Below are 26,920 nucleotides of genomic sequence, written 5' to 3'. Positions count from 1 at the left end.
TTTATATTCAAATTGAAAGGTTTGAAACAAAATTATTGTAACGACTGGTGGACTATGATTTTATGTGATCCTTCTTTGGATTCGAAGTGCTGGAAAAATGAATGTGATACTTGTTCTGATGGCAAAAAAATTTAATTTCTATGGATTTAAGTACAATCTGTGTATGGAAGGAATGGGAAAAAACTCAGAAAATAAACTACGTTTAGTAAACCACGAAACAAGTTCAGGTGAACTTAAAGAAAAATTGATTGATTATATCCATATTATAATGAAGCATGTTAATTTAAAACGAGTTCAAGCCGGCGAATTTCAAAAAGACCAACACAATGAAACTGTGCGAATCCTTCAAGTTGATTTTGCGATGTCTTTTGGCTATGAATACCAGAATGAAGTTCAAAGCGCACTCTGGTCACGAACAAGTGTTCTACAAAGGCAATTGCCAAACATATCTTACTCGTATATGCTCAGATGCAAATTCGAAAGACAAGGATACAGTTTTTGTTTTCATCAATAAGTTGTTTGACTTGATGCATAAAGAAAATGAGGACTTACTTTCAGCGGAAATTATTTGGAGTGACGGCCCTTCATCGGAATTTAAGAACCGTTATATGGTTAAACTAACATCAATGTTGAGTGAAAAGTACAAAAGGCCCTTTTATTGGAAATATTATTTATTTATTATATTGGAAAAGGTTGATAGATGGAGTTGGCGGAAATATCAAAAGACTGGTAAGAGAGAAAATGATGAGCCAAAATGAACATGTTGTTGTCCAATCAGCCAAGGACTTTTCTGATTTAGCTTCTCAATTAGTCACAAAAACCCGTGTGATTTATGTGCCATCCTCTGAAATTTATGAAAGTGCATCGCCGTGGGACAATGCCAAAGCGATAACTGGAGTTTCCAACTTCCATTTTATTAAAACTGAGTAGAAAGTTGTGGAGTGCAGAAAACATTGCCTTTCCCAAGACAAAGCTGTATTTACCTATTGATTTTTACATATATTATAGATTTAAGTTGAACTATGTCCCGTACGTGACGCGACTTGTCTGTACGTGACAAATATAAAAAACTGTTTTTGAATTATAAATATGTGTTTTAATTAATATTTTTTTCGCTAGTAGCAAGCTTGCTTCTTAGTTATAATTTCCTTCGAAGACACTTTTTATGCACCTGTAATATATTCGCTGAAATCTGAATAAAACTATAACGATTTCGAATGTTGGTTGACTTGATGTGTCCCGTAAGTGACGTGGGTTGTTTGCATTTTTCTTCAGTATTTCATGACTTTTTTTAAATGTTTCTTCGCACTATTAAAGACTAGTATATAATCTATTAAATTAGAGAAAAAAAGTATAAATCTGATAAAACAATTAAGTGCTATATGTAATATAAACCGTAAAATTAGTTGAACTTGTCCTCAAACTTTGAAATTTCAGTTTAAATTCTGAACAATTTTAACTTTTTTGAAAATACTATTTGTTATCATATCGGTATATGTTAAATACAAATTTTATATGAGAAGGCCCACCGAAACAATTTAATTCACTACACTCCACTCTGTTTGCTTGATCAAGCAATACATTTATGGAGTTCACAGTAGCTCGTCCTTGTACTGCGAGTTGAATTGAAGTTACAGCAATTACTTTGTCTATTTTTTCTTCCGCTTTGTTCGAAAGGTATTGTTTCGCATAAAAGCATTTAATTATAATCTTATATTAAAAGTTTATATGACGTCAATAGCATTAACCAAATTTTCCCTAAGACAAACGTTTAATCGCCCGTTTTAGTTGCCAAGAAAATCATTTGTATTTATAACAAGGCTTCTATTCCCACAGTTTCACATTCATGCGTAATATACATGATAAATGAGTTTCATAAAAAGTACAGAGAAATTAAAAAGAGTTTGTATTCTACACATAGAAGTCCTGGTTTGAAAAAACGTGTTGATGACTTTAAGGCGAATGCTTCCCGACTTTTTAATATTTCAGCTTGTAAGTGTCAAAATTTTACAACTTGCTCATGTGCAAGAGAAAAAGAAGTCCCTCAAAAAGAGCAAGCTTTTCTGCCAGACCAAAGAGGTGCTCGCATAGGCCGTATCGGAATAGTGGACATACCTGAAACAAAGAAATTTATAGAAAGATAACGACGCCGCGATGAGATGACCAAGCAAATTACTAATAAAAAATTCTGTCGTGAAACTCGTTACTGAAGCATCGCTTCAAGTATGCGGAAGTGAAGCTCGGGATGGTGTACTTTAGTATCCCGTCAAACTATGCCTCAGTTTGACAACAAAGCACAATACTCCCTCTGAAATGAACTATTGCTTTACGTTTAAAAAACGCAGAGTTTGTTGAAATATTTTTTATTTTATAATTTTTTATTAATATTACAAAATATGGACAAAAAGAAAATACTTTGGTAAACATGAAATGAATTATTGCTTTAAGCTTAAAAACCGCAGTGTTTTCTTTAAATACCTTTTATTCATTCATACATGAAAAAAAGAACAAAACCAGTTAAAAAAAAAAATAAAATAAAATAAAAAATAATTAAAATTAAAAAATAAATAAAAATAAAAAATAAATAAAAATAAAAAAAAAATTGAATTAAAAAAAACAAAACAAAAGAAAATAATTAAAAATAAAAAAATGGGAACCCAAAGTGCAGCAACCTCCACGTGGTGGGAGGGCAAAAAGCTGCACAATCAATAACGTTTTATTATTATCAGGCCAGTCCAGAAGTTCGTGCTTATTCTACCCATAATTTCACTTTTGTACGATCTTTGCATACAAAAAATTATTCGCTGAATATAACGGAACTGTTTATATTTTCTTTGATATCTTGTGCATCCAACAAGTGATTTTAATCGCGGATAGAGCAAAATCGCGAATAGAGAAAAAATAAATTGAAATCTTCGAACGCGTATAAGAGCCATATTTTGTATTTTTTTTTTTTATAAAAGTGGTAAAAATGCAACTCTTTTCAAAAAGTGAGTGTAAGGATTGTGGTTTTCAAAATTCCGAAGTGGTAACTGCGACGTGGAGGATGCCCCGCGCGCTGGTCGTCCTGAAGTCTTTAACTCCGACGCCTTTCTCGAACTCGTGAAAGCTGAGCCAAATTTGACAGTCGATATGATAGCTCAGAGGTTAAATTCATCGTATGGAACAGTTCACAGGCACCTGGTTCAGTTGAGAAAGGTTTTAAAGCTGGGAAAATGGGTTCCGCATAGACTTTCCGTCCTCAACATTCAGCAGATAGTGAATGTGTGGTCTCAGCTGCTGCAATGGCTTGAAAAATGGGTCCTTTATAATAATCCTATTCGCAAACGCCAATGGTTAGATAAAGATGAAACACCAGAACCGACCCCTAGAGATGGCCTTCACCCCAAGAAGATTCTCCTGTCTATTTGATGGGATATGGCCGGTATTGTTTATTATGAACTTCTGGAACCAAACCAGACGATAACTGCAGATTATTATTCCCATCAGCTATCAAACCTGAATGAGGCACTTAACAAAAATCGACCGTCTTTAGTGAATAGACGCAAAGTTTTGTTTCACCACGACAACCCAAGACCTTATACCGCAAGGCAAGCATTAGGCAAGCTGAACGAGCTCGGATCGGAGCTAATGCCGCATTCACCATACTCTCCAGATATTGCACCTTGTGATTATCACCTTTTCCGTGGACTTCAATCCCATATGAGTAACAAGAAATACTCCTCAAAAGAAGCTATAAAAAGAGTTATCGAAGCGTAGTTTGGCTCCAAGGACAAACAATTTTTTGAGCAGGGAATTAAAAATTTGTCTAAACGTTGGAAAGACATTGTAAATAATGAAGGAAAATTTATTGATTACTAAATACTTCGGCGGCCTCCGTAGCCGAATGGGTTGGTGCGTGATTACCATTCGGAATTCACAAAGAGCACGTTGGTTCGAATCTCGGTGAAACACCAAAATTAAGAAAAACATTTTTCTAATATCGGTCACCCCTCGGCAGGCAATGGCAAACCTCCGAGTGTATTTCTGCCATGAAAAAGCTCCTCACAAAAATATCTGCCGTTCGGAGTCGGCTTGAAACTGTAGGTCCCTCCATTTGTGGAACAACATCAAGACGCACATCACAAATAGGAGGAGGAGCTCGGCCAAACACCCAAAAAGGGTGTGCGCGCAAATTATATATGTATATATGTATATAAATACGAGTACTTTAAACATCTTTTTTATTAATTTTAAAACCACCTTTAAAAAACGCACGAACTTATGGACTGACCTGTTATTTTATAGTGCACAGGTGCTTAATCTTGGATAAATTTATGTCTAATTAGTTTATAGTACTTATTTTTGGTATGAAATGTGCTCCGGAATGCATGCATAGAGAAAAAAAATATTCTGAAAAAATAAAATTTTTCAGGATATCGACTGAAATTTTAATATTTGAGGCCTCTGCTGGCGACAGAAGATATCGTTCGATTGGGCTGAAATTTGGCACACACTTTATTAGTCTAACAGTGCAACTTTTCCGCACTATTAGAATTTGATCCTAAACAAATTTTTTTTCGGTCCACTCTAGTGTATAGTCTTGGATCTTGTCAGTGAAATGATTTAGATGCCTCCAGTAAGTGCCTACTAGAGTGCTTACCACAGTAACTTGCTTGTTGTATCGGGGTCATCAGGAGGCATCCCTCTGGTCGTCCTGAGTGAAGTATTTTGGCATATGTTGGCAATATGCGAACAATGTTTCTTTTTTTTGCCCTAAGTGCTACCAGGTATCTGAGGAATTTTGTTGCATTTATGAGCCTAAGTGACGATCGCTGTTTTAAGCGCAATGAAAGTGACTCCCAGACGTTCTTAGTGAATTCCGCGAAGCCGACCCAATCAGTTCTATTAAAGTTAATATGGGTACGATGATTTGAGGAAATAAATTCAGCGGTTTTATTGATCGAGGCGATAAATGTGCCAGCGATTAATCAGGCCAGCGCTAGCAATTGTGAGGTAAGGCGAAATGCTGTAGCTACTCATTATCTTGGTGGGAGCATCCTCGCTTGCAGTGCTGAACATCGAATCGTCTATCAGCTCTGCCAAGAGTTGCGCCCTACGATCGTTTACCAGGTCCCCAATTAAGAGGATATAACACAGTATGGCGTACAAAGTATGGCGTACACAGTATGGTGTAAATAAATTCTTGCGGTACACATTGCATTCGTCACTGGTAATCAGCGTGGAATTACTGTTCCGTTTTTTTTTCGGCCGCAACATGCGTATGTACTGTGTAATGCAGACATTGAAAGTTTCTGAATTTATTCTTCCAACCGACTTATTGTTATCGTTTTTACAATTAATTAACATTGATTGTCGGCTTATTGAATTGAACTTTCAATTTCAATTCTGATATTGCGAGACAGCAAATAACTAATTGTGCCAAAAATGCCTGTGCAGCGGAAATTGTCGACACACACATACATATACATATGTACATGCACACAATACGTGCACACATACAATACAATTTTTTTTCTTTATTCTATTACGAATTACATATATTTATGTACATATGCATGTATGTATGTTTTCTTGAAATCGAGGAGATTTCGTTGGAGCCGCTAGAAAATTAAAGAATTTAACTTCTGTATATTCCGAGAAGTCAAATCAAGGCTATGCAAGAGGCTATTGACATTCAACGTCGGTGATTGACATATGAGTGTAAATGTATGTACGTGCCAAAAAATAAAAATCTGTAAATATATTTTTAGCAATTTTATAAGTTTTAATAAGTAATTGAAAAAGATTAGCAACTCAATTTTGTTTTCGACTGTGAGTAATTCTTACATACACATACTCGTACATATGTATGCAAGTATGTATACAGCTGCGGACTTTGAAGTTTGGACTCCTAAAAATCTATTTCTCAGACACGTGTTTGAGAATCTGTTTTATAACAAAATGCTGTTATCTCTAGTACATGACTAGTAAAAATAAATTGTCTGCATTACTACATTTACACAAATTTGTTTCTAATGACTTTTGAAAAGTGATTTAAAGTTTTGAAATGGAGGTATTCTAAAAATACTTATTTCATACTAATGTTTTGCTGGGCGCTATTGCCGGGTGGTTTTGTGCGTAACTATGTACATATTACTAGACTTGCCGCGGTTCGATAGTTTTTCTGATAGTCCTCACACTGGCAGGCAATGACAATTCTTCTTGAAATCGAAGAGATTTTCTTCATTGAAAATAAAAGGAAAAAATTAATTAAATAATATTCATAACCATTATATTACCTATATTTATATACGATGGGTTTTAATGGTTTAATGGCTACAAGTGTATGGATGTGTTTCACAATGACAGTCGAAAAGCGCAACGTAAGCCATAAAAATAGTAAACACATACATACCTACACGCATTTGATGCATGTATACAATATTTACTAGGCTATACTCTCACTAAAAGCGTGTCAAAAAACTTTACACGAAGAAAATTGGCTGACGCAACATTGTGTTCTCATTTCTCGGCACCTTAAATGCGAAATTGGTATCCAATTTGTATACATACATACATGTGTCCATACTATGCTTACATATACTCGTACATACCATTTGTCTTTTTCTTCTTTCTTTGCTTGTGTGCGCCTCTAGTTCACGGTTGAAGTTTTTAAATACTATCAGCTCGAATTTCTGTCTTACGAACATCCCTGTAGGGAAAATCGACTTCATATATTTTTGTAACGGGTGTTTTCTGGTCTACAGTTGCAATAGTTCATTTCGCCAAAGTCTAACAGGCGCACAAAGGGCTTATACAAGGGTTATACTATAAATATACAAATACAAATAATGGTGCGAACCTGAAACTTAGTAAATATGCGTCTTGATTGTGCATCAACAATAATTGTTAATATTGTGCGAACAAAGTCAGTCAGTAAGAACTGAACGTTCAGTCTTTTTCATTACCCTCATTTAAGTGAAAGATGATCAATATTAAAAAATATACAATTGATTGAACAATGGTTTCATCAAGGAGTAGATATCAGCGGTTTTATGCTGTTCCTGGCACTTCAAAGTGCACGGAGTGTAATATCTTCTGATCTCAAATCAAAGTGGAGACTATACTGTTAAAAAGCTTAAGTTAACCCCAATCCCATGTTGATGGGTCGTTCGTGTCCGGCCGATTCGTTGAGAAATCATGATTTTTTTATGAAACTACTGCACGGTGCATGTTTCATACCATTTGTTTATGATAAAATATTATTAAAATAAAAAACTTTCAAAAATCTCTTCGGATATGTTTAGTTAAAGCATAAAAAATACCTTATGAATTTTTTCTAACTGTCTGTTGGCGTTATATAGTAGAAATAAGCGCGGACACGAACGACTCATCGACATGGGATTAAGGCCAAATGGAACGACATGCGATTAGGGTTAAAAAAAAATCCTTTACCCCAACTCACCGCGGACAGTTCGTACACATTCCAAGGAATTATGTTCGCGAGCACTAACCAGTAACAATGGCATCTAAAAACATTCCTGATTGCTGAAATGAGCTGTATAAATGTGCCCCAATGTAAAATTGTTTTTCTTGGTATTACCACTATCTATTGCAAATGTGAGTAAAATCGGGTCATACAAATGATTTTTAGTGCGTGAATTTTTATACCCGCACATTTGTGCACAAGGCTATTATAATGGTGTTCACATAACGGTCTGTTACATACGACCCATAAAGAAGTCGATATAGAAGAGACATATAGTACATGGACATACATACTACATACCCAAGTGCTCAGAATAATGGGAGGAGTCGATTTAGCCATCTCCATACGCATAATAACTCGTGCAAAAATCAATATATTTCAATGAAACTTGATACAAGTATTATTCTTTGTTAGGTATAAAAAATTGACGAAAGCGGCAAATAACCACGACCAACTACAATATAAAGGTAATTTTCTTGAAAGAAGAAAACATGATATCTCTGTCATAAATGAAGAAAAATTACTCAAATTCGGTACAAATAATGATTTTGGTTCAAAGAAAAACGACGCATGGAAATTTTTGAAAAAATGGGATGTGTCGCGCCTACTTTTGGGTTAATGCGTGTATACTGAATACGAGTTATTAAAAATTGGATACATAATACTTTCCATCTCATTTAGATTCGACTTAAGCAATATTGAGATCGGATAAAAACGACGCCGACTTTTTAAATATTAAAACTAAATTTCCTTCCGTCCGTCTGTTGTGAAAAATTATAACTCCAAAATTTTATGAGCCAGTCTAAATTATTTTTTACTATATTAAAATGAGCGCGGATATACAATATAAGTAAATTTCGATTCGAACAGAATTGTTGCATACAAACGATGTTCTGAAAATTACGAACATAAGAAAAAAATTAACCAAATCGATCGAACTGTTACATCAGCAGCATTCCACAAAAACGTATGCTGTTACAACAATAAATTAGCCGTGATTATGTAACATATGCACGTTTACATGTAGCAATTGAATTTAAATAATTTTATTTCCAACAAATTACAAAAGTTTAATAAATGTATCACGTTTCTTGTAACATAGTGCGTGTTTACAAAATATGAACGTCCTTCAAGCACTTGGGTTACTATTGTCGCATTGAATAATAAGATAATCATTTAGTAAGAAATCAGTTTTCCTGCAGGGCTGATGTCCAAAAATCGTCAATTTATTCAAATGCTGTTGACAGTCATTAACCTTTCAAAAACACAAAAGATAAATGATTACTTTTTGCGGGTATACATATGTATGTATGATGCCTTTTAACCGCTATCAAATATGTATATGTATGTGTGTATGTGTGTATATAGAAAATAGTTGCCAGTAAAATTAATATTTTATGAGAATGTATGGTTTTAAGTAAAATATTGCATATATACATAATCAAGCTTATGTTCTGGCGATTAATTAATTAATTTCTGGCATGAGAAAGTTAAAAAAAATGAATGTACTTACATACTAGTGATTAATTTTGATAATTTTTGATGTCATCATCAACAATCGAAACGCTACCATTACAATAATAGTCAACGAGTCATGTTGATGTTTTTGGTCAGGTGTTTGTTCATGTGTCTGATCACAATCCATAGTGGTACTCGCAATTCGGTGCAAATGGTCTGCACCATTGCATAGCAAATTATCATAGTATTACATATGATATACACCAACAAAATACACGCATTTTCATGTGCCATAGTATGACAAATTAGCAATACCAAAAATCCATTGCATGCATATACAAATGTACATGAATGGTATGATTAGCACCTCTGTTTGGCATTTGAATCAACTGAATTAATTCGTAGAAAAAAACTCAGCAACACAAAATGAACATATAAGTATGTATATACCTACACACATATTTATACCTATAATACTAATATGTATATACAGTAAAGAACTTAAATCTATATACAGCAGCATATTTTCTTATTTACCAGAAAGTATACAATAATTGAAAAACTGTTCATTTACCTAGTTTTTTTCGGAATTCATATTTATTCATAAATTTACAAAAAATAAATTATTTCGCTTTCTTTTATTTAGTAGGTCCACCATCGTTATCAATCACTGCTTGAAGGCGTGAAAACAGAGAAAAACTTAATAAAAAGTTTATTTCCAATGATTTTACAACGGCAATTTAATGAAGGTCGCTCACAAAACCACCAAAATATAAGTAATTTAAATCTGCAGTGCGTTCAATAACTATACAATAGTACAGGGGCTTATTGACAAGTTCTAACCATTTATTTTATTCTTATTTCTTTTTAACAATTTTTTAATGAAAAATTTTTCATTCTCACACAAAAACCAAATAAATCCAAGTGAAAAAAACATTAAATCCAAATAAAAAACATTAAATAAGAAACAAATAAATAGCTTGTAAAATTATGTCTACAAGTCATATATAGGGGCCGCCATCTATCGTTACGGATTTGAACTAGGTATTTTTCGAAGAATGGTAACACTTAGCTGTCATCTGATTTGACAGAAAATTAGTTTTATTCTTCCGCTGAACGAAAATGGTTGTGTATACGCTCAAAGAACGCTGGGAAATATTGCGACATTACTTTGAAAATCATGGTAATGTTGCAGAATTTGTACGAAAATTACGTACGGCAATGGGAAGAAGAAAAGCACCGAATGAAGCGTATGTGAGTTACTTTGCGAAAAAAGTAAGAGAAACTGGGTTGCTTATTGACAAACCAACGCGTGACCGACCAAAAACCGTGCGTACACCCGAAAATATTGCTTCTGTGGCCGAGAGTGTTCGTGAATCACCAGGAACATCAGTTCACCGTCGTTCTCAACAATTGGACATTTCGGATCATTGAGACGAATTTTGCGTAAAGACCTTGGTATGACGCCGTACAAAGTCCAATTGGATGAAGTTGTGTTCCATCATTAACCGGAAGGATTGTACTTCAAAAAAAAAAAAAACAGGTTGGAAAAATATTGAGTAGTTTATAGTTTTTAGTAAAGTTATATGGCGGACCTTTTATAAGTGATGGGGTGCCTAATAATTATAGGCAAGCTGCTATATGCAATTGCATACTTTTGTCACTCGACTGCGAATACCCCTTTTGGACATATTTTAATCTAATCTATCTACCATAAATACATCCCACTGGTAGCATAAGTTTCGAGTGCATTTTGAAAGTGGATCAAAATGGTTTGATTTTCACTTGTATTTCAAGTACTCAATGCCATAAAATACATACACACGTATCCGCAATAAATTTTAAGTGTGTTTTTACTTGCCACTTATGGATTTAAAAATAGTTAAGAAAATTGTGAGCGGTAGCCAAAAGATGTAAAGGGCCCTCCGAAAACAAGTTTGTTTTTTTAATGAAATACGAACAAAAATGTATTTATTCCCCATTTTTTGCGCGCCAAAATGGAACGCAAAACGGTACGAATGCGGTATAATAATTATGAACCTAACTTCTCATTTACCGTTAAAGTTGTCTGCAAGAGTCCGTAAAAAAATTTAATGGTACACATTCTTCTGGAAATATTTTTTACCGTGTGGGTAATTTTGATCCTTTTTTTTAATTTTGAAGAATATTTAGTTTTTACGGTAGATGGAGGGTTAAAATGTTCCACAAAAATGTTCATCAGAAAGTTCGCCGTTAATTTATTTCCAACACTGTTAGCATAGGTGCCTACAATTCGAGTTGCTCTAAGCACTTAACTAAGAAGCGAAAGTTATCGTTAGTTCGCGTTACATCGCTTGTTGTGTCGCATAAATCGAGTAATCTACAGTTCTATGCCGCATCCAAACCGCAGATGGTTCTTTATGAAAAGCTTTTTCATAGCAGAAATGCACTCGTAGCTTTGCCACTGCTTGCAGACGTGCGATCGCTATTATTTAGAAAAAAAATTTTCTATATTTTGGTGTTTCATGCCTCAGTGGGTTTCGAACCCGAGCTGTACCGAATTGTATACACACAAAAATATATTCGGTTTCGGTTATCATCGCATACATATGTATATGTATGCATAATATGTCCAGATAAGTGCAGAAACAGGTTTGGCGCTGCATTCACGAACACTTTGAAGTATTGCCATACGATAAGGCTTATTTATGAATGAAGATAATGTACGCGTACCTGAATGCCTTTGCAATCTAATCAGTAATTAAAGACCAATTAACTTTGGACGACCTGGTAGCTATTTACCACTGTATTGTCGATATGGTTTTACCGCCATAAAAGTAATTTTATTTTATAATTAACGCGTTTATATTTAAAACGCTTATACAGTAGGTTCTGTTTTCATGCGTCTTTTTTTTATGCGGTTTTGAAATAGTGCGGTTTTTTTTTAAATTACAAAATGCATTTCGACCTATCGGGAATTGTACATATGTATAAACAAAATTCTAAAGCAGCTAAGCAAAAACTCATCACAGATTCATGAGGTCTATGGAACGTATCTATAGTTATAATATGGGACTAGTGCCCTTTTTTATGCGATTTTATTACATTATTTCAGATTTATGCGGTTTTAGCATTTGAAACGTATCTTTTATTATGCTGTTTTTTTTATGCTGTTTCTTGCGGAACGTATCTACCGCATAAAAACAGAACCTCCTGTATTTAATACAACATTTATTTACATACATACTACGCACATAAACATGTATGCAAGAGAAACATTTTTGCGTATAACAAATTTAATTTTGCTTTTATACTTTTTTATGAATGAAGTCGGCAACTATTTACGTTTTTTATTTGTACTTTTATTTTTATTTTCCTGGCACTATTTCATTTTTTAACATATTCATCTATGCATATTTGTACTCATTTCTTTTTTCGTCTTTACTGCTGTGCCAAATTAAGATAGCGCAAATCAAACGAATTCCTCGGCAGTGCATTAGTCAGTAGCTATAAAACTATTTTTAGCTCATACTATTCTATGTAAATATGTATGTAGCGGTGGACGTAGTTGAGTTGATTTGTATGCGACTAGCAATCGTTTTGTGCCGAGTTCGATGCTCTCTGCGGACATGAAAAACCAAATAATATAACGTGTATTTTTCTAATAGCGCTAGCAGCTCTGCACGCAATGACTAACCCGCGAGTGTATCTTAGCCATGAGAAAGTTTCTCAAAAGAAACATCCACCGTTTGGAGAGGGCATGCAATTGTAGGGCGCAATATTTGCAGGACCATGTTAAACTCTAGAAATTCGACCTAACACATAACAAATAATTTATGTGCATATACTCCTTCGAATTTTGTGCAAAATTAAAAAAAAGTCCAGAAATATTCCTAAAAAATTTTTAACTTTTTAATCGGAATTTTTTGAAAAATTTCTATTAAGCAATTGAAAAAATTCAAGTATAGCCCATAATGTTTTTAAAGTGGTTTAAAAAACTCGTCGGTTTTTGACAATTGTTTTTGCTGGCGGTCTTATGCCTTTTCTCCATTTTTTTTATTGGAAGAAAACGCCCAACACAATGTAAAGCATCAAGGAGAGCTTTGAAGCACTTCAAGCATGCACTTTATTATTCTACAATTCGATGGACTATAAAACTACATGCCCACAATATTTCTAAAAATTTGATATTGCAATTTAAAATTTTAGTAAAAATTTGTTAATTTTTTTTTAATGTGCACAAAGTGTAAGTCAAATGTAATAAGAAATAAATAAATTGTCAAAACTTGTCAGTAAGTAATAATTCTATAGTTATTTAACACTGCGATATTTTTTCCCTTTAAATTTTCTCTCAAAAATTCGCAAATTCAAATTCCTCGCACTCAAATCTCTTGCCTTCTCTTCTCTACTTCTTCACCTCAACGTGTTGAAGATGGCGGGTAATGTACGAGTAGTATGCGATACACAACATACATACATATACATATCAGCTTTGTGACATCATGAATTCACATGTTTCGCACATCGCATTAAAATAGCACGAATTAATTCTATTATGAGCTGCATTTTGTTGCTATCGAGCGACAAATGAACGATCCCACTCAGTTCAAATTTCTTTTTTGTTTCTTACTGTTAGCGCTGTTAAGTTCACAGTATTTTAGTATTTGTGAGAAAGTACATACATATATATTATGATTTATTTTGTCGCAACCGAACACCTTCTTCTAAGAGGCCTCTAAAAAAATAGAAGTAATTCTGGTACTTGCGTATGCATCCTTTGTTGGGTGTTTGTTTGAGCATTTTCTCCAATTCGTGGACTGCGTCTAGATGTTGTCATACATATGTATATGCCACCAACGAACGGCAGGAGATGGTTTTTATGAGAACTTTTTAAATGGCAGAAATGCATTCGGAGGTTTGCCAAGGCTTGTCGAGAAGTGGCGATTATTAGAAAATATTTGGACGCACCGAATTCGGAACCAACCAACAAGTAAACAAACCCACTCGGCTATGGCGATGTTAAATAGATATGTATGTATAGGGTGGGCCATGTAAAATTTGCTTTTTGAATCGGCTATAAAAAAAAACTAATCAATATTTTTTCAAACTTTTTTTTTTATTTTGAAGATTTAACATTGTCATTTATGAATGGAAAATAATATCGTTCAAATGACTGCCACGACTGGCTGATTATTCGGTTTTCAAAAACGGTAGCCAAAAGTTCGAGTGTAACTTTGGCAGTGTGACAAGTTGCACCGTCCTGTTGAAACCAAATGTCGTCCATGTCATTTTGGAAACAAAAACTCGTTGGGCATGTCACGGTAATGCTCGCCATTTACTGTAACCGCGGAAGAAGAAGAAGACTCACCACTTTGGAAATAGGTTTTCAATATTTCCCAATTTTGTTCAAGCGTATAACGTCCCATTTCGTAAATGTTAAACGTTTAAGTAAATTATGAACACATTTGACATGTCATTTGTGTTACCATTCTCAAAAAAATAGGTGGTTCAAAAAGCAAACGCTATATGGCCCATCCTGTATGTGCATTTATGCAAATTAAACTTGGCACGCTTCTTAGAGTTTCGTGCGATGGCATTGCGAATTGTGTAATAGTACAAATGTATGTACATACATATGTGGTTTCCAACCGCTAAATTATGCATACACATTATTTTACAAACATGTTCGAAATAAAAATGCATTTATATAATATATATATAGATAGTATAGAAATGATTACATATACATGCTACATGCATGCGTAATACTTATAGTTCTACATATAGAGAAAATCTGTGGTAGTAAAATTTTTGTATACATAGTTCGGAGGTGTTGATAGTTGTACTAATTAAATTTGTACTGTTTTTGCTTTTTTCCTCGTCACTTTTATTTAATACTAAAGAATTGATTTTTTTTTAATTTATTGTGATTAGATTTAAAATAAAACTGTAACTCATTTTGCAATACACTTTTTGGACATTTTTCCATTACTGTATATCAACAATCAGTATGGAACTTAACCAAAAAATATTAAAAGGAATTAATCCTACAAAAGCACGAATAAAAAATATTTATTAACTTATAAATACAGCACAATAACCAGCCTAGATATCAAGAGATTTTAAGATCTTATGCAGTCTTCTTGAAAATTGACTCATAGATGCTTACTGATAAACTCAAACCCAACTGCCTGCATTGCAGCTCAATCAAAGTATTCTCTACGCCCCACATCACCCTGTTGAAAAAACGCCTCCCAAATCAAGGGTTCGATAACCTAAACTCCTCGCTAAGCACAAATTATATTCCCTAGGGCCCAATACATACCTTTTAAATGTAGTTTAAATTCTGATTAAATGGCCAGTCAGTCTGGATTAAATTGAGTTTAACAATCAACTCTTTAGACGGCTTTGGTGACAAAAAGTTCAACTGAACGAATTCCTCTCAAGAATTTGACTATAGTGACGCTGAAATCAGCGAAATATTTTATATTACAAAAGTGAGGAAAAAAGAGAGAGTCATGTATTGTGCATGCATACATCTATTTAACCAAAAACAAAATTGATTCTATAAAATCCAGCACAAAGCTTACTTCACTTGTTTAAAAGTTATTGATTTTCACGCATATTTTTATAAATTTGTTTATAACGCTTTATTTTGTATTAAAAGTATTCAAGCAATGGAATCGAATGTGTAAACAAACATCAGCTGTTGCTCTATCTAGATTAAAAAAAGACAGGTTAGTGCACTTCACGTAGCGCTGAACACTAATTAAAAATCATTTTACACTCAATTGAAATATAAACTCCGATTAGTAAACCTGGTTTAACTAGAGTTTCCAATTGAATAGAAAAAGTCGACCCGAAAATCAAATTTCTAAAATCCACTATGCCACCGAATATAGTGCAAATAAATAAATAATCGTTTGATTATTCTACTTGTATGTAATAAATACCATTTTACAATGTTCATATGTATTTATATAAATAATAAGTGTGTTTGAGGTTAACTTTTTTTATTTATGAAATCTAACGAAATAAATAATAAAAATATGGTGTGTTCCTGTTCAAAATTTTACTAGAATTAGAAACTATAATATTTTCAACAAATTTCATTTGTGCTTATGTATGCATGTATGTATGTGCATAAGTACATACATATGTTACCATATCACATCTTAATTTTTATAACTAATTAAATGAAAATAGCATATTTCACATTAAGTGGCAACCCTACCCAAAACATTACTTGATTAAAGCTATCTAAAATACCCATTTTCTGGCATTTAATTTTAAATATTTTTTAAGACAGTCCTAAGCTAATAATCTCAGAGATAACTGCTTTCTCGATGAACTTTATCCTAATACAAAATTTTATCTTTTCATTGACGAGTCTTATCGTGCGCCCTCTAACCGACGAATCGTAGTCCCTTACCGCAACCCGTAGAGAACAGAAAATTGAGCAAAACTTATCCCGTAGAGAACAACTGCCTTCTTTTAGTTACATATTTACACAATACATCGGTTGGTGTGAGTTTGTGTTTGGTTGTAGCGACGCAATGTTGCCATTGATATTTTTGCATAAACACTTTTTCACACATCCGCGTTATCAGTTACAACTTTTAATTGTATAATAAACCAAAGTTCATCTTAATTATGTACACAATGAACAAAACAATGAACACTTCAGAATACTTACAACTTGCATTTACCATGTACAAAATCTCCTCCCAAATTTGGCCTTTCGTCTGCACGTTTCGGTATTCTTTCAGAGATCCATCGTAGATACATTTGTATTTTCGCACTTCCTCTATCAGCAACTCGTTCAAGCTCATTGTTACAAAAAACAATTTATTTTTTAATTATTGATATTTTTCGGGTTTTCTTGTGCGAATTGAATAAATATTATTGGCCTGATTTTCCTTTTATATAAACAATTGTCATTAAGTGATCAGAAAAGCAGACCTGATTCATCAACCCGGCGAGGAAAATAGAAGTGTATCTAAATACGTACATATTTTTCCGTGGTAAAATTGCGGAAATCCGTCCCCGCCGCAATTCTGTGCAATTTCATGCGATTAAATGTGTTGTAATAATTATTTGCAGTTGTTGCTGTAACTCTGTTTATCACATTATGTGCTTTGTGACTAGCGAGAGAATATCCATTAAAAGTACGAAAAAACGTAAAATCACTTTTCTGAAAAAATCCTGTCACTGCTGACGAGTACGGGCGGAGATTCTATGTAGGTGTATGCACATATATAAATGACTATAAAACTAAGTAAAGATGCAACGAAATAACAAATAAACAAATATACAAACATATAAAATGTGCATACGAGTACATGCGTAGAATAATATTTATACAATTATAAATATTAATATTTATTAACATTAGGGGTGGGATTATTTTCGAATAATATTCGAATAAACATTATTCGAATAAAACGAATAATACTATTCGTTTCAAATAATTCGAATAGTTCATTATTCGAATACCTTACTATTCGAATACCTCACTATATATTCATTTACATCAGGGAGAAAATGCTTTTAAAAATATAAAAATTACATTGGCCTCATGGTGCATGCACTTGTTCATAAACCGATTAGTAGTCCGCTAATCTAAATAAATATTTACCAAAAATATTCGAATAGTGAAGTATTCGAATAGTGATGTATTCGAATAGTAAGGTATTCGAATAGTAAGGTATTCGAATAGTAAGGTATTCGAATAGTGAGATATTCGAATAGCATTATTCGAATAAACGAATAAAAAATTCGAATAAATATTATTCGAATTACGAATACCTCTCGAATAAAAGATTTTATTATTCGAATAATTTTTATTCGAATAGTCCCACCCCTAATTAACATACAATGATAAGTATTAATTATATAAATACACATACCAATGCATTACATTTACATTTACATAAATATATGCATTGTCGAGCAATGGAGATCTCTATTTTTTGCTGAACACAAGTGGAAAATGGCGTTAAGCGAGGTCGATAATCGAGAAACACTTACTTGCTTTCCCCACCTAACATTGACTTAAAACCACCTGGTCGCATTCGTTAACCCTTACGAGCATGGTGGGAAGCCAGGTTCCCACCTTCTTTTTTCTCAACTTTTCTCTACAGATTTGATATTTATGAAAATGGGACCGAGAAAATTTATTTATATGATAATCCATATATCAAAGAATGTAACTGAAACTAAGAAAATTGTTTTGCGTGAATTTATAAACAATTACAGATAAACAAATTGAAAAAATCGTCTATTTTCAGGAAAAAATTCATTTTTCAACAAAGTACATAATGTATAAAGATGGGACATGATACTATTAGGTTTTTGGGGTTGCTGATTACGAATCTGAGGTCAGATTTGAGAAATTCAATATGGCGGATACAAAATGGCGGACATATTTTTTGAAAAATTGTTGGATACTCACCAAGTTTGATATTAGGGAGTTTTTGGGGTCGCTGATTACGAATTTTGGGTCAGATTTGAAAAATTCAAAATGGCGGATACAAAATGGCGGACATATTTTTTGAAAACTTGTTGGATACCAAAAACTCCCTAATATCAAACTTGGTGAGTATCCAACAAGTTTTCAAAAAATACGTCCGCCATTTTGTATCCGCCATATTGAATTTCTCAAATCTGACTCAAGGATTTGAGTAGCTTTCAAGGCAAAATACAAGCTTTTCGCCAAGTACAAAAAAATATGAATAGTAGGAAAAATCTAGATTAACAGCCGATATAGGCATACAATTTTATAATACAAAATATTTATTTGAACTTTGTTCCATTACGTTTACATTTCCTTGACAGTGCTAACTAATTAAATTGCGAACGTATGGGAACTTATCGCTTAATGTTATTATTTGACCTTCACATACATAAATTGATAAGAATTTTAATGCGATTCCCGCACGTTCGTAGAGCAGATATCTACAATATTTTTTTATTATATTTCGCAAATACATTACCTATATGAATAGTTGACTTGTCGACAAAACTTTACCAATCCCTATTAATATAGTTTAAATCAGTGTGATTCGACGATTGGAAATTCCAAGGTTTCATTTTTATATCCACGCGCACTTTTGTACAAGGGTATTTTAATTTGATTGACATAACGGTTGTATGTAGCCGTATAAGGAAAGCTAGACAGATGTAAACATATGTATATATGTACACCAACATGCTCACAATGCTGAGAGGCCTATCTCTCAGATCGTCTATCCATCCGTCGGTGCGAGCGATAACTCGAGAACAATTTAATATATTTCAATGAAACTTGGTGCAAGTATTGGCACTTTGTGCATTGTATTTTTGTATTGAAAATGGCCAAAATCGGTCAAAAACACGCCCACCTTAAATATGTATAAATTTAATTTTCAAAAAAGAATGAAACATTATATTTTATTTTGTAAAACGGGCGGTGCCATGCCCACTTTTGGGTAAATAGGTCTATCTCGATAACGACTTAATACAAATCGCTCAAACTTTGGTGCACGCATTACACCCCAGTTTAATTAGAACCGCCGTAAATATTATTGAGATCGGATAAAAATCACATTGTAGATTGAATTTCCGTTCGTCTTAAAACTTTTTTTTACGAAAATGTACGTGGTTATAGCACTTCTTCCCACTTTTCAGTGTATTAAATACAAAAACTGGAAGATTCTTCTTACTAACGGATACCTTTACCGATTGTTGTGCTCTTAAGCTTAAATTTTACAAAACATACAGCAAAGAACAACCAAGTTTTGTATGATCGGGTAAAGTCAAAACGTCGTACAACATTTCTACCAAAATTCTGAATCGGCGGTCGCACTTTTTTGGATCGTAGCATTGTTATTGTTGCAGCAGTTCATCATATCGTAATCATTGGATCGTAATAATCTTCCTTCCAGGTGGATGAACTTGTGTCAACATATTAACTATTGAATTTTTCTATGACAGTGAGAGTCCCCACTGGCCGAATACCGAAAACAGCTCACCCGTAAGTGATTCAGTTCAATATTAAACAAATCAGTTGAATTCACGCCATTAACATTCTCTCAGCAAAATTTAGTTGGTAAATGTGCTTGGGTTGCAACCTTTCAAAAAGTCAAAGTTTCAAAGAAGTGAAGATTCTTGATCATTTCTCTGAGTTATATTATGTTTGTATTGAAAAGCCCCATTGCATCTAGAAAAGAAGGCATTTATTATGTTATATTTTATACATATGTTGCTTTAATATTGGTCTACTGTGCTGAATACGAGTACTCATTCAGAAATCCGCCTATACGTCATCACACAAAAAGTAAAATAATTATTTTCTTTGACCTATTTTTCCTATGAAAACACTGCCCACTTATAATAATTCAGTCAAATGTTATATCAAAACTTTTTTTTTCTCCAGTCTATCACTTAGCAGCAACTAATTTTGGCAAAGTGACGTTCATAACGAATAATATAGTGTTCGTGATATTGGTTTTTGATTTGTTTTTGCTGCTGTAACAGTATAAGCATTCCGCGTAAATGTTTGGGGAATACTGCCGGTAGTCATTGGCAACAAAAAAAAAAAAAAAATTGCCATATATTGTATAATTAGTGCATATGTATATAGGTAAAGTATGCGAGGATAATTGGCGCCTACATCCTGCGATAAGTGTAGGGGGGTCCGATTCCTGGTGCGCTTGTTGATGTTTTTTTTTCAAATGGTAGATCTCGGAGATTTGTCATTGAACTGTATTCTTCACAATACCTCACTTCTCTCAATAAAACTATGATGGAGCTGGGTATCTTCCGCCTGAAAGATACATGGAAAACTATCTATCGGCGCTGACAGACACGTCTTGTGACCAAATATTCTAGCGGCCATGCTTTCGGTTATTTTCGAGTCATCTGTATAACAGTGCAGGGCACACTCTTTCTTTTTTTTTCTTTCCAGAGTAGTTGTCCTCCAGTCCTAAATATTCGATCCTAGTGGTACCATCTCTGAGGGTAGGCTCAAAGATTTCATATTCTTTGATGATATCACTTTTTCTTTGTCAAAACCTTCCATAGCTATGTAACGGTATGAGCTCGAGCTCAATCTTCATCGCAACGGTCGGGCCGGTACGCATCGCGCCCTTAATACGTATGAAAGCTGTCCATATACCTACATATGGTACTTCGACAAGTACTCCATTTGCACTTATATACATACATATGTATTAGATTTAAATTATCCGTAGACATTATCCATCAAAATAAATTACGCCGCAAAACAATTGTTTACACTAATTAAAACAACGCGTCCAATCCAACTTTTAATTTTATTAATTTGTCGGCAAAATCCGGCAATTTAAATATGGAGGTTCATGTTGTCACTTTTCAATGCGATGCATTTAACAACTATACTAACGTGCGAATGCGCTGTATTATTCCCAGCAGCAAAAACCAGAGCAAGTGAACTAAAATTGTGGTTCAGAATTATGGCAATTTCGACAATTGTGAAGCACTTCGCTTCTTAGCGAATAGCGGGAAGTAAACTCAAACTAACGACATACTTTCAAGGATGATAAATTATAAGGTTTGGCTATTCGAAGAACAATTGTGGGAGTAAGCTCGGCTGCCACTCCATCGGGGTTTCGACAGCAGAATTCTGACGGCTCATTTCACACGTCCAATCAATCAGTCATTGTTCAAACGGCAATGAAATAACATGAGAAATATCTGCGCTGATTTTTTTAATGTCACTAACACAATCTCAGTTTTTGCCGACGTCTATTGTAAACAAACCGTTGTCATATCCCATGTGACGTAAGCAAATCAGCTGATTCCTTCAAATTCACTGAGATCCGGTTAACGGTCTGATGTTGGCTACATCTTCTGAATTATTTTCACCATGGCACCTTGCTCGAGTCCTCATGTGATGACCACAGATTCTTATACAGTAATTTGCTGCTTTAAGTCGAACTAGAAAGAAGATCTAATAAAATTTACATTTACATTATTAAAGTTATAAATTAGTGTACAAACATTTAAGAAAAAATACTAAACATTGTTTTGTAAATATATCCCAAGAATTGAACCTGAATTGTACACTTATCTACACTCAGTTTTATCGAATATTGTGACTGTAGCAGCCACTTTAGCATCGATACTTACATACATATGTTCATATATGTATATACATACATATGCATATGCTTTCGAAATTAATTCTCGAACGAATTTAGTATTAGTTTCGAACTATCGAAAAAGTGAAAAAAGTGATGCATCATGGGACAATTGACACTTCCTAGGTCTACGCCCTGTAAAGCTCATCAGAAGCTTACACATATGGAAGGAACGGTATCTAGTCTTGGTTCGAAATCCACTTTCTAGCACACCAGTTCGACACTTGTGCGTTGCTCTAATGGTACAAGTGCACACTTGCACATGTAGTAAATATGTATATGTACAGGCTTGGCAAATAATGTGCGTATGATGAGTATCCACACGGAATTTTGTGGATGGGTAATTATCCACACAGCAAATACAAATAAAATTATGATTTAAAGGTAGGTAGTATTTTTATTAGTTGCAAACATTTTAATGGTATCTTTTAGCAAGCATAAAATACTTCAATTTAACTCAGTGATTGATCTTCACTTAATTTATATTTTGAGGGTTTTCACATACCTCAAACAAATTTTGGCTAAAATTAGGTAACTTCATGATCCAGGAGGTAGTGAATGTTATGATGGTATAAATATTATGAAAACCAGTATTTCAAAGTATTAAACCTATTAACAGTGCTGCATAAAAATTGCTTTGAAAACAACTTAACGATTCGCTGTGGGAGATTCCAACGATGCCCACACTGAAATAAACTTCTATAAAGTCTTCGATTCTAAGAAATACTGAGCCATAAGCAAATACTCATGAGGTTATTGAAGACGCATAACGAAGAAGTAAATTCGGTGAAAGAGGTCGTTGGCTACCTTAAAAAATTGTACGTAGCATGCAGACCTTATTCCAGAATGTGGGCATTTCGTGCGATTGCTAATGACGATACCATGGTCGCTATATTCGAATAAGTGGAGTTTTTGGCACTTTGGCGTCTTAAGATGTATCTGAGGGCAACTGTGTTACAAAATCGTTTATATCACATAATATTTTTACATGTTTACTCAGATACACTATGATCAAAAAGTACTGGGAATTTTGAATATAAACGAGCCGCGCACGTGGGAACCGGTCCATATTTTTATCTTATGTTGGTAGGACTGTAAGACACACATCTGTCACTATTTATCCGTTCTGAATCGTTTGAGAGATGCTGTACGTCGCAAACGGCCGGAAATAGGGGCAACCAACTCTGGGTTGATGATAACGCGCCATCGCACCAAGCCCAAATTGTGCTGGATTATTTGACCAAACACAAAGTAAATACCATCGTGCAAGCACCGTATTCACATGATACGGCCCCGTACGACTTCTTTTTGTTTCCCAAGTTGATAGAGGAGATCAAAGAGAATGTGACGAAGGAGCTGAAGGCCGTCCCTTCGTTGGCCTACCAGAGGTGCATGGAGGACTGGTTAAACGTTGACGCGTGTGTGTTGCTTCAGACGGGTCATATTATGAAGAAGATAAAATAAATTTGGCTGAAATTTAACTCTGTTTTGTTTTACTTAAACATTCCCGGTACTTTTTGATCATAGGGTAAATGTGAAAAAAATGGACTTAAATGCTGTACTAAATCAAATGCTCATTCTTCATTTGTAACCAAATGCTTCAAAAGGAATGTATGTAGCTTTTGCTACAAAATAAAATACATAAAATAGAAATCGTGGTTCATGATTTATTAGTCTCACTGTCTGAGGGTTTCAGTTTTGGATAGACGAACTACCCACACCGAGTGAACGCGAACTGCCGGGCCTGTATTCGTGTGTACGTATTTCTATACCTACCCGTTTTCGATAAGTATAGAAATCTTTGCAAATAAAATATGCTAAAATATAACATGAACGATTTCCATACCTTATTCAAAGCGGAGATTCAGTTCAGCGCGTACATTTAGTTCCACCTCATTCAGTGCTCGCGCGCGGTAATAAATAAAGTGCTATGTGTAACTACAATACATATTTAATAATCTGACGAGTAAAGTCTAGGCATAGTGAGTAAAATATTTAAGTATACCCAAACAGTAAAGATTTTTATTAGTTGAAAGTTGCAATTGAATTTTTAAATTTTATATCTTCTTTGTGAATCCACAACATTTTGCCGGTTTGGGCCGTAATTAAAAAATTTCATCGAAAGCCCCTTTTTTTCACAAAGATGCGGAAGTTATTTATATAAAGTGCATATTGAACTTAGCTCTTCAGTTGTGTACGCGGGCGCCCTTGCTTCGTTGTCTTCCCAAGGATGCCGAAACGAAGTATATTTTCACCGGAACATTATCGTACAATATGTATATGGGTGCATGGTCACGCCACCGTATTGTTCCATTCCACCTTATTCATTTTTCAGTCCTTCTACTATCTTCTCAAGTCAATATTATCTACGTGTGCCACGGTCGCAGAACTTTCGCAGGAATATCAAATTTAGATTGTACGTTTGGATAGCCTCTTTTATTTTAAAATAGACTTTGAGGTCAACAGAAACCCTTTCAAAAACCATATTGATAAGAACTAGTGAATTGGCAGATGATCATTATAAACGATATTGTGAAGGTTTATATTGCGATAATTCGCGCCAAGGGTGGGATCATCCTGTTTATGAATTGGTGAGAGTACACATGTATCCGTGTCTTGGAACAAATATTCAATAGCCTTAATTGTGCTAAGTAGATGATACATCGCCTTACCAGCCCTTCATCACATATTCTTAATGCCAATGTGACAAAGTTCAGGGACAAATTTTTATATGAGTGATTTTGCATCTTCCTCTATGAATTTATTATATTTATACTACTCACTCCAATGCTTCTTTGTAGTCAACAATGAAGTAATCAAATCACACTTGATGTAACTTTTAGTCACAGTTGATTAATCAAACTTGATTTAAATGTCCATCATAAATTAATGAAAATCGAATTTACTATTTTACATTTCCGGTTGGTTTAGTTGGTTTTAGAACTCTTGCAGTGAGGTACGGGGGAGCATGTTAGTCATTTCGTCTTCGTCGCTATCGTGAATTTCACCCGTCATCCAACAAACTAAGTGCCGCACCTTTCGGATGCCCACTTTGCATTCACGCATTACTCTGTATTGTGTCGTTATTTCCGACTTATCTGCGATCTAAAAATTTAGTTTTTAATAATTTTTCTAGGAAATTAATAAGGGTGGTAATATTTCCATCAATTTCCAATGCGGTTTTAGGGTTCGCAAAACAATTATCGATTTTGAGCTCTCTTATTACTTGCAACTCTGATAAATTATTATTTATTTCCCGTATATACAGTTTTTGAAAGTAAAATAAAGAGCCTTATGCCATCTTTTCCACTATTATTAAATAATAAATTAATCAAAAATATTAAAAGTATTTGCATAAGTATTAGTACGAAAAATTTGTATTTATTGTTTACGAATTACCACAATTTTCAACTTACCTGTAACGAGTTTGCGAATTTATCCCGATTTCACTTTATTTTAAATTTATATGATGAATAATTTAAATTTTAAATTTCCATTGATTACAGAATAAAACTGAAGCGAATTTAAAGAGAAAACCCATATTGAGGCTACTCACTTCCTGGTAGTGAAATTGTTTTCTGCAGTTTTTGAGTAAAACTACAACACAACGTCAAAATGGTTAACATAGCGGTAAGTTCTTTTAAATTTATTAATTTTTTAATGTCTACATATAATTGTTTTCTGAATTTCTCTAAACTATAGGACAGCGGTGGTAAGCAAGCTCCACAAGAAATGGAACAATTCCTGCCCGGCGATGGCACTACAAAGTGAGTAATTTTATTTCATTAGTTTAATTACATAATTGAAGCATATATACGAGTATGTATGCAAATATGAATGTAGCAATTTGTTTAAATTAATTTTTATCAACTAAGGCATTTGAAAATATTCTCTTTCAGCGTTGGTTTATTAAATTACTTTACATTCTTTTTGCTTTTTATGTCAGCGCTTCTAATTGGTGTTGTTTTATGAATTCGATCACTTTTTAAAGCAAAGTCGACAAATTTTAATAGGTGTTGCTACATTCAACTGCAAACTCAACACGTTTTTAAAGACGCCTGTAATTGTGCCCAAGAGTATTATAATTTTGTGCACATAACGGTTGTATGTAACAGTATTATATATATATATATGTATAATTGGCGCGTACAGCCTTTCTGCGGGTTTAGCCGAGCTCCTCCTCCTGTTTGTGGTGAGCGTCTTGAAAGTGTTCTACAAATGGAGGGACCTACAGTTTCAAGCCGACTCCGAACGGCAGATATTTTTATGAAGAGCTTTTACATGGCAGAAATACAATCGGAGGTTTGCCATTGCCTGCCGAGGGGCGACCGCTATTAGAAAAATGTTTTTCTTAATTTTGGTGTTTCACCGAGATTCGAACCTACGTTCTCTCTGTAAATTCCGAATGGTAGTCACACACCAACCCATTCGGCTACGGCGGCCGAACAGTATTAAGGAATCGAAATGGATAGAGACGTATGTATATGTGCATATGTATGTATATTCCATAATGCTCAGAGAAGTCGATTTAGCCATTGCTATCCGTCTGTCCGTCCGTAAACTACGTAACTAAATTCAGTACACATCTTACTCTTTGCTCAAGATAGGTACGCATTTATGGGCAAAATCGGTGAATAAGCTTCGCCCACCTTCCATATAGCGGTAGTTAAAAAAAGGGGGAAAATGATACATCTGCTATAAATAAAATTACACTTTTGGGTAAATGAGTGTATTTCGATAATGGCTTACAAAAACTCGCCCAAACCTGGTACACGCATTGCTACTCATCTCATTTAGATCCAACATAATTATTATTGAGATCGAACACCACACCCATCGAAATCAACACCCA

At 34.1% G+C, this 26,920-nt stretch overlaps 1 protein-coding gene across 1 annotated transcript in view; it reads left to right on the top strand.

Annotated features, from left to right (window-relative positions):
- LOC129240518 (proton-coupled amino acid transporter-like protein pathetic) overlaps positions 1–26,920 on the top strand; it is a 72,453-nt gene that overhangs the window by 30,020 nt on the left and 15,513 nt on the right. Inside the window, exons 2-3 of the mRNA XM_054876373.1 lie at positions 25,575–25,698; positions 25,771–25,835. Of these exons, the coding sequence (XP_054732348.1) occupies positions 25,684–25,698; positions 25,771–25,835 (80 nt within the window). The 5' untranslated portion in view covers positions 25,575–25,683. The remainder of the gene's footprint in view (positions 1–25,574; positions 25,699–25,770; positions 25,836–26,920) is intronic.

The sequence above is a fragment of the Anastrepha obliqua genome, chromosome 3, assembly GCF_027943255.1.
Source record: "Anastrepha obliqua isolate idAnaObli1 chromosome 3, idAnaObli1_1.0, whole genome shotgun sequence".
Classification (NCBI taxonomy): Eukaryota; Metazoa; Arthropoda; class Insecta; order Diptera; family Tephritidae; genus Anastrepha; species Anastrepha obliqua.
This window is presented reverse-complemented; position numbering and strand designations above follow the sequence as displayed.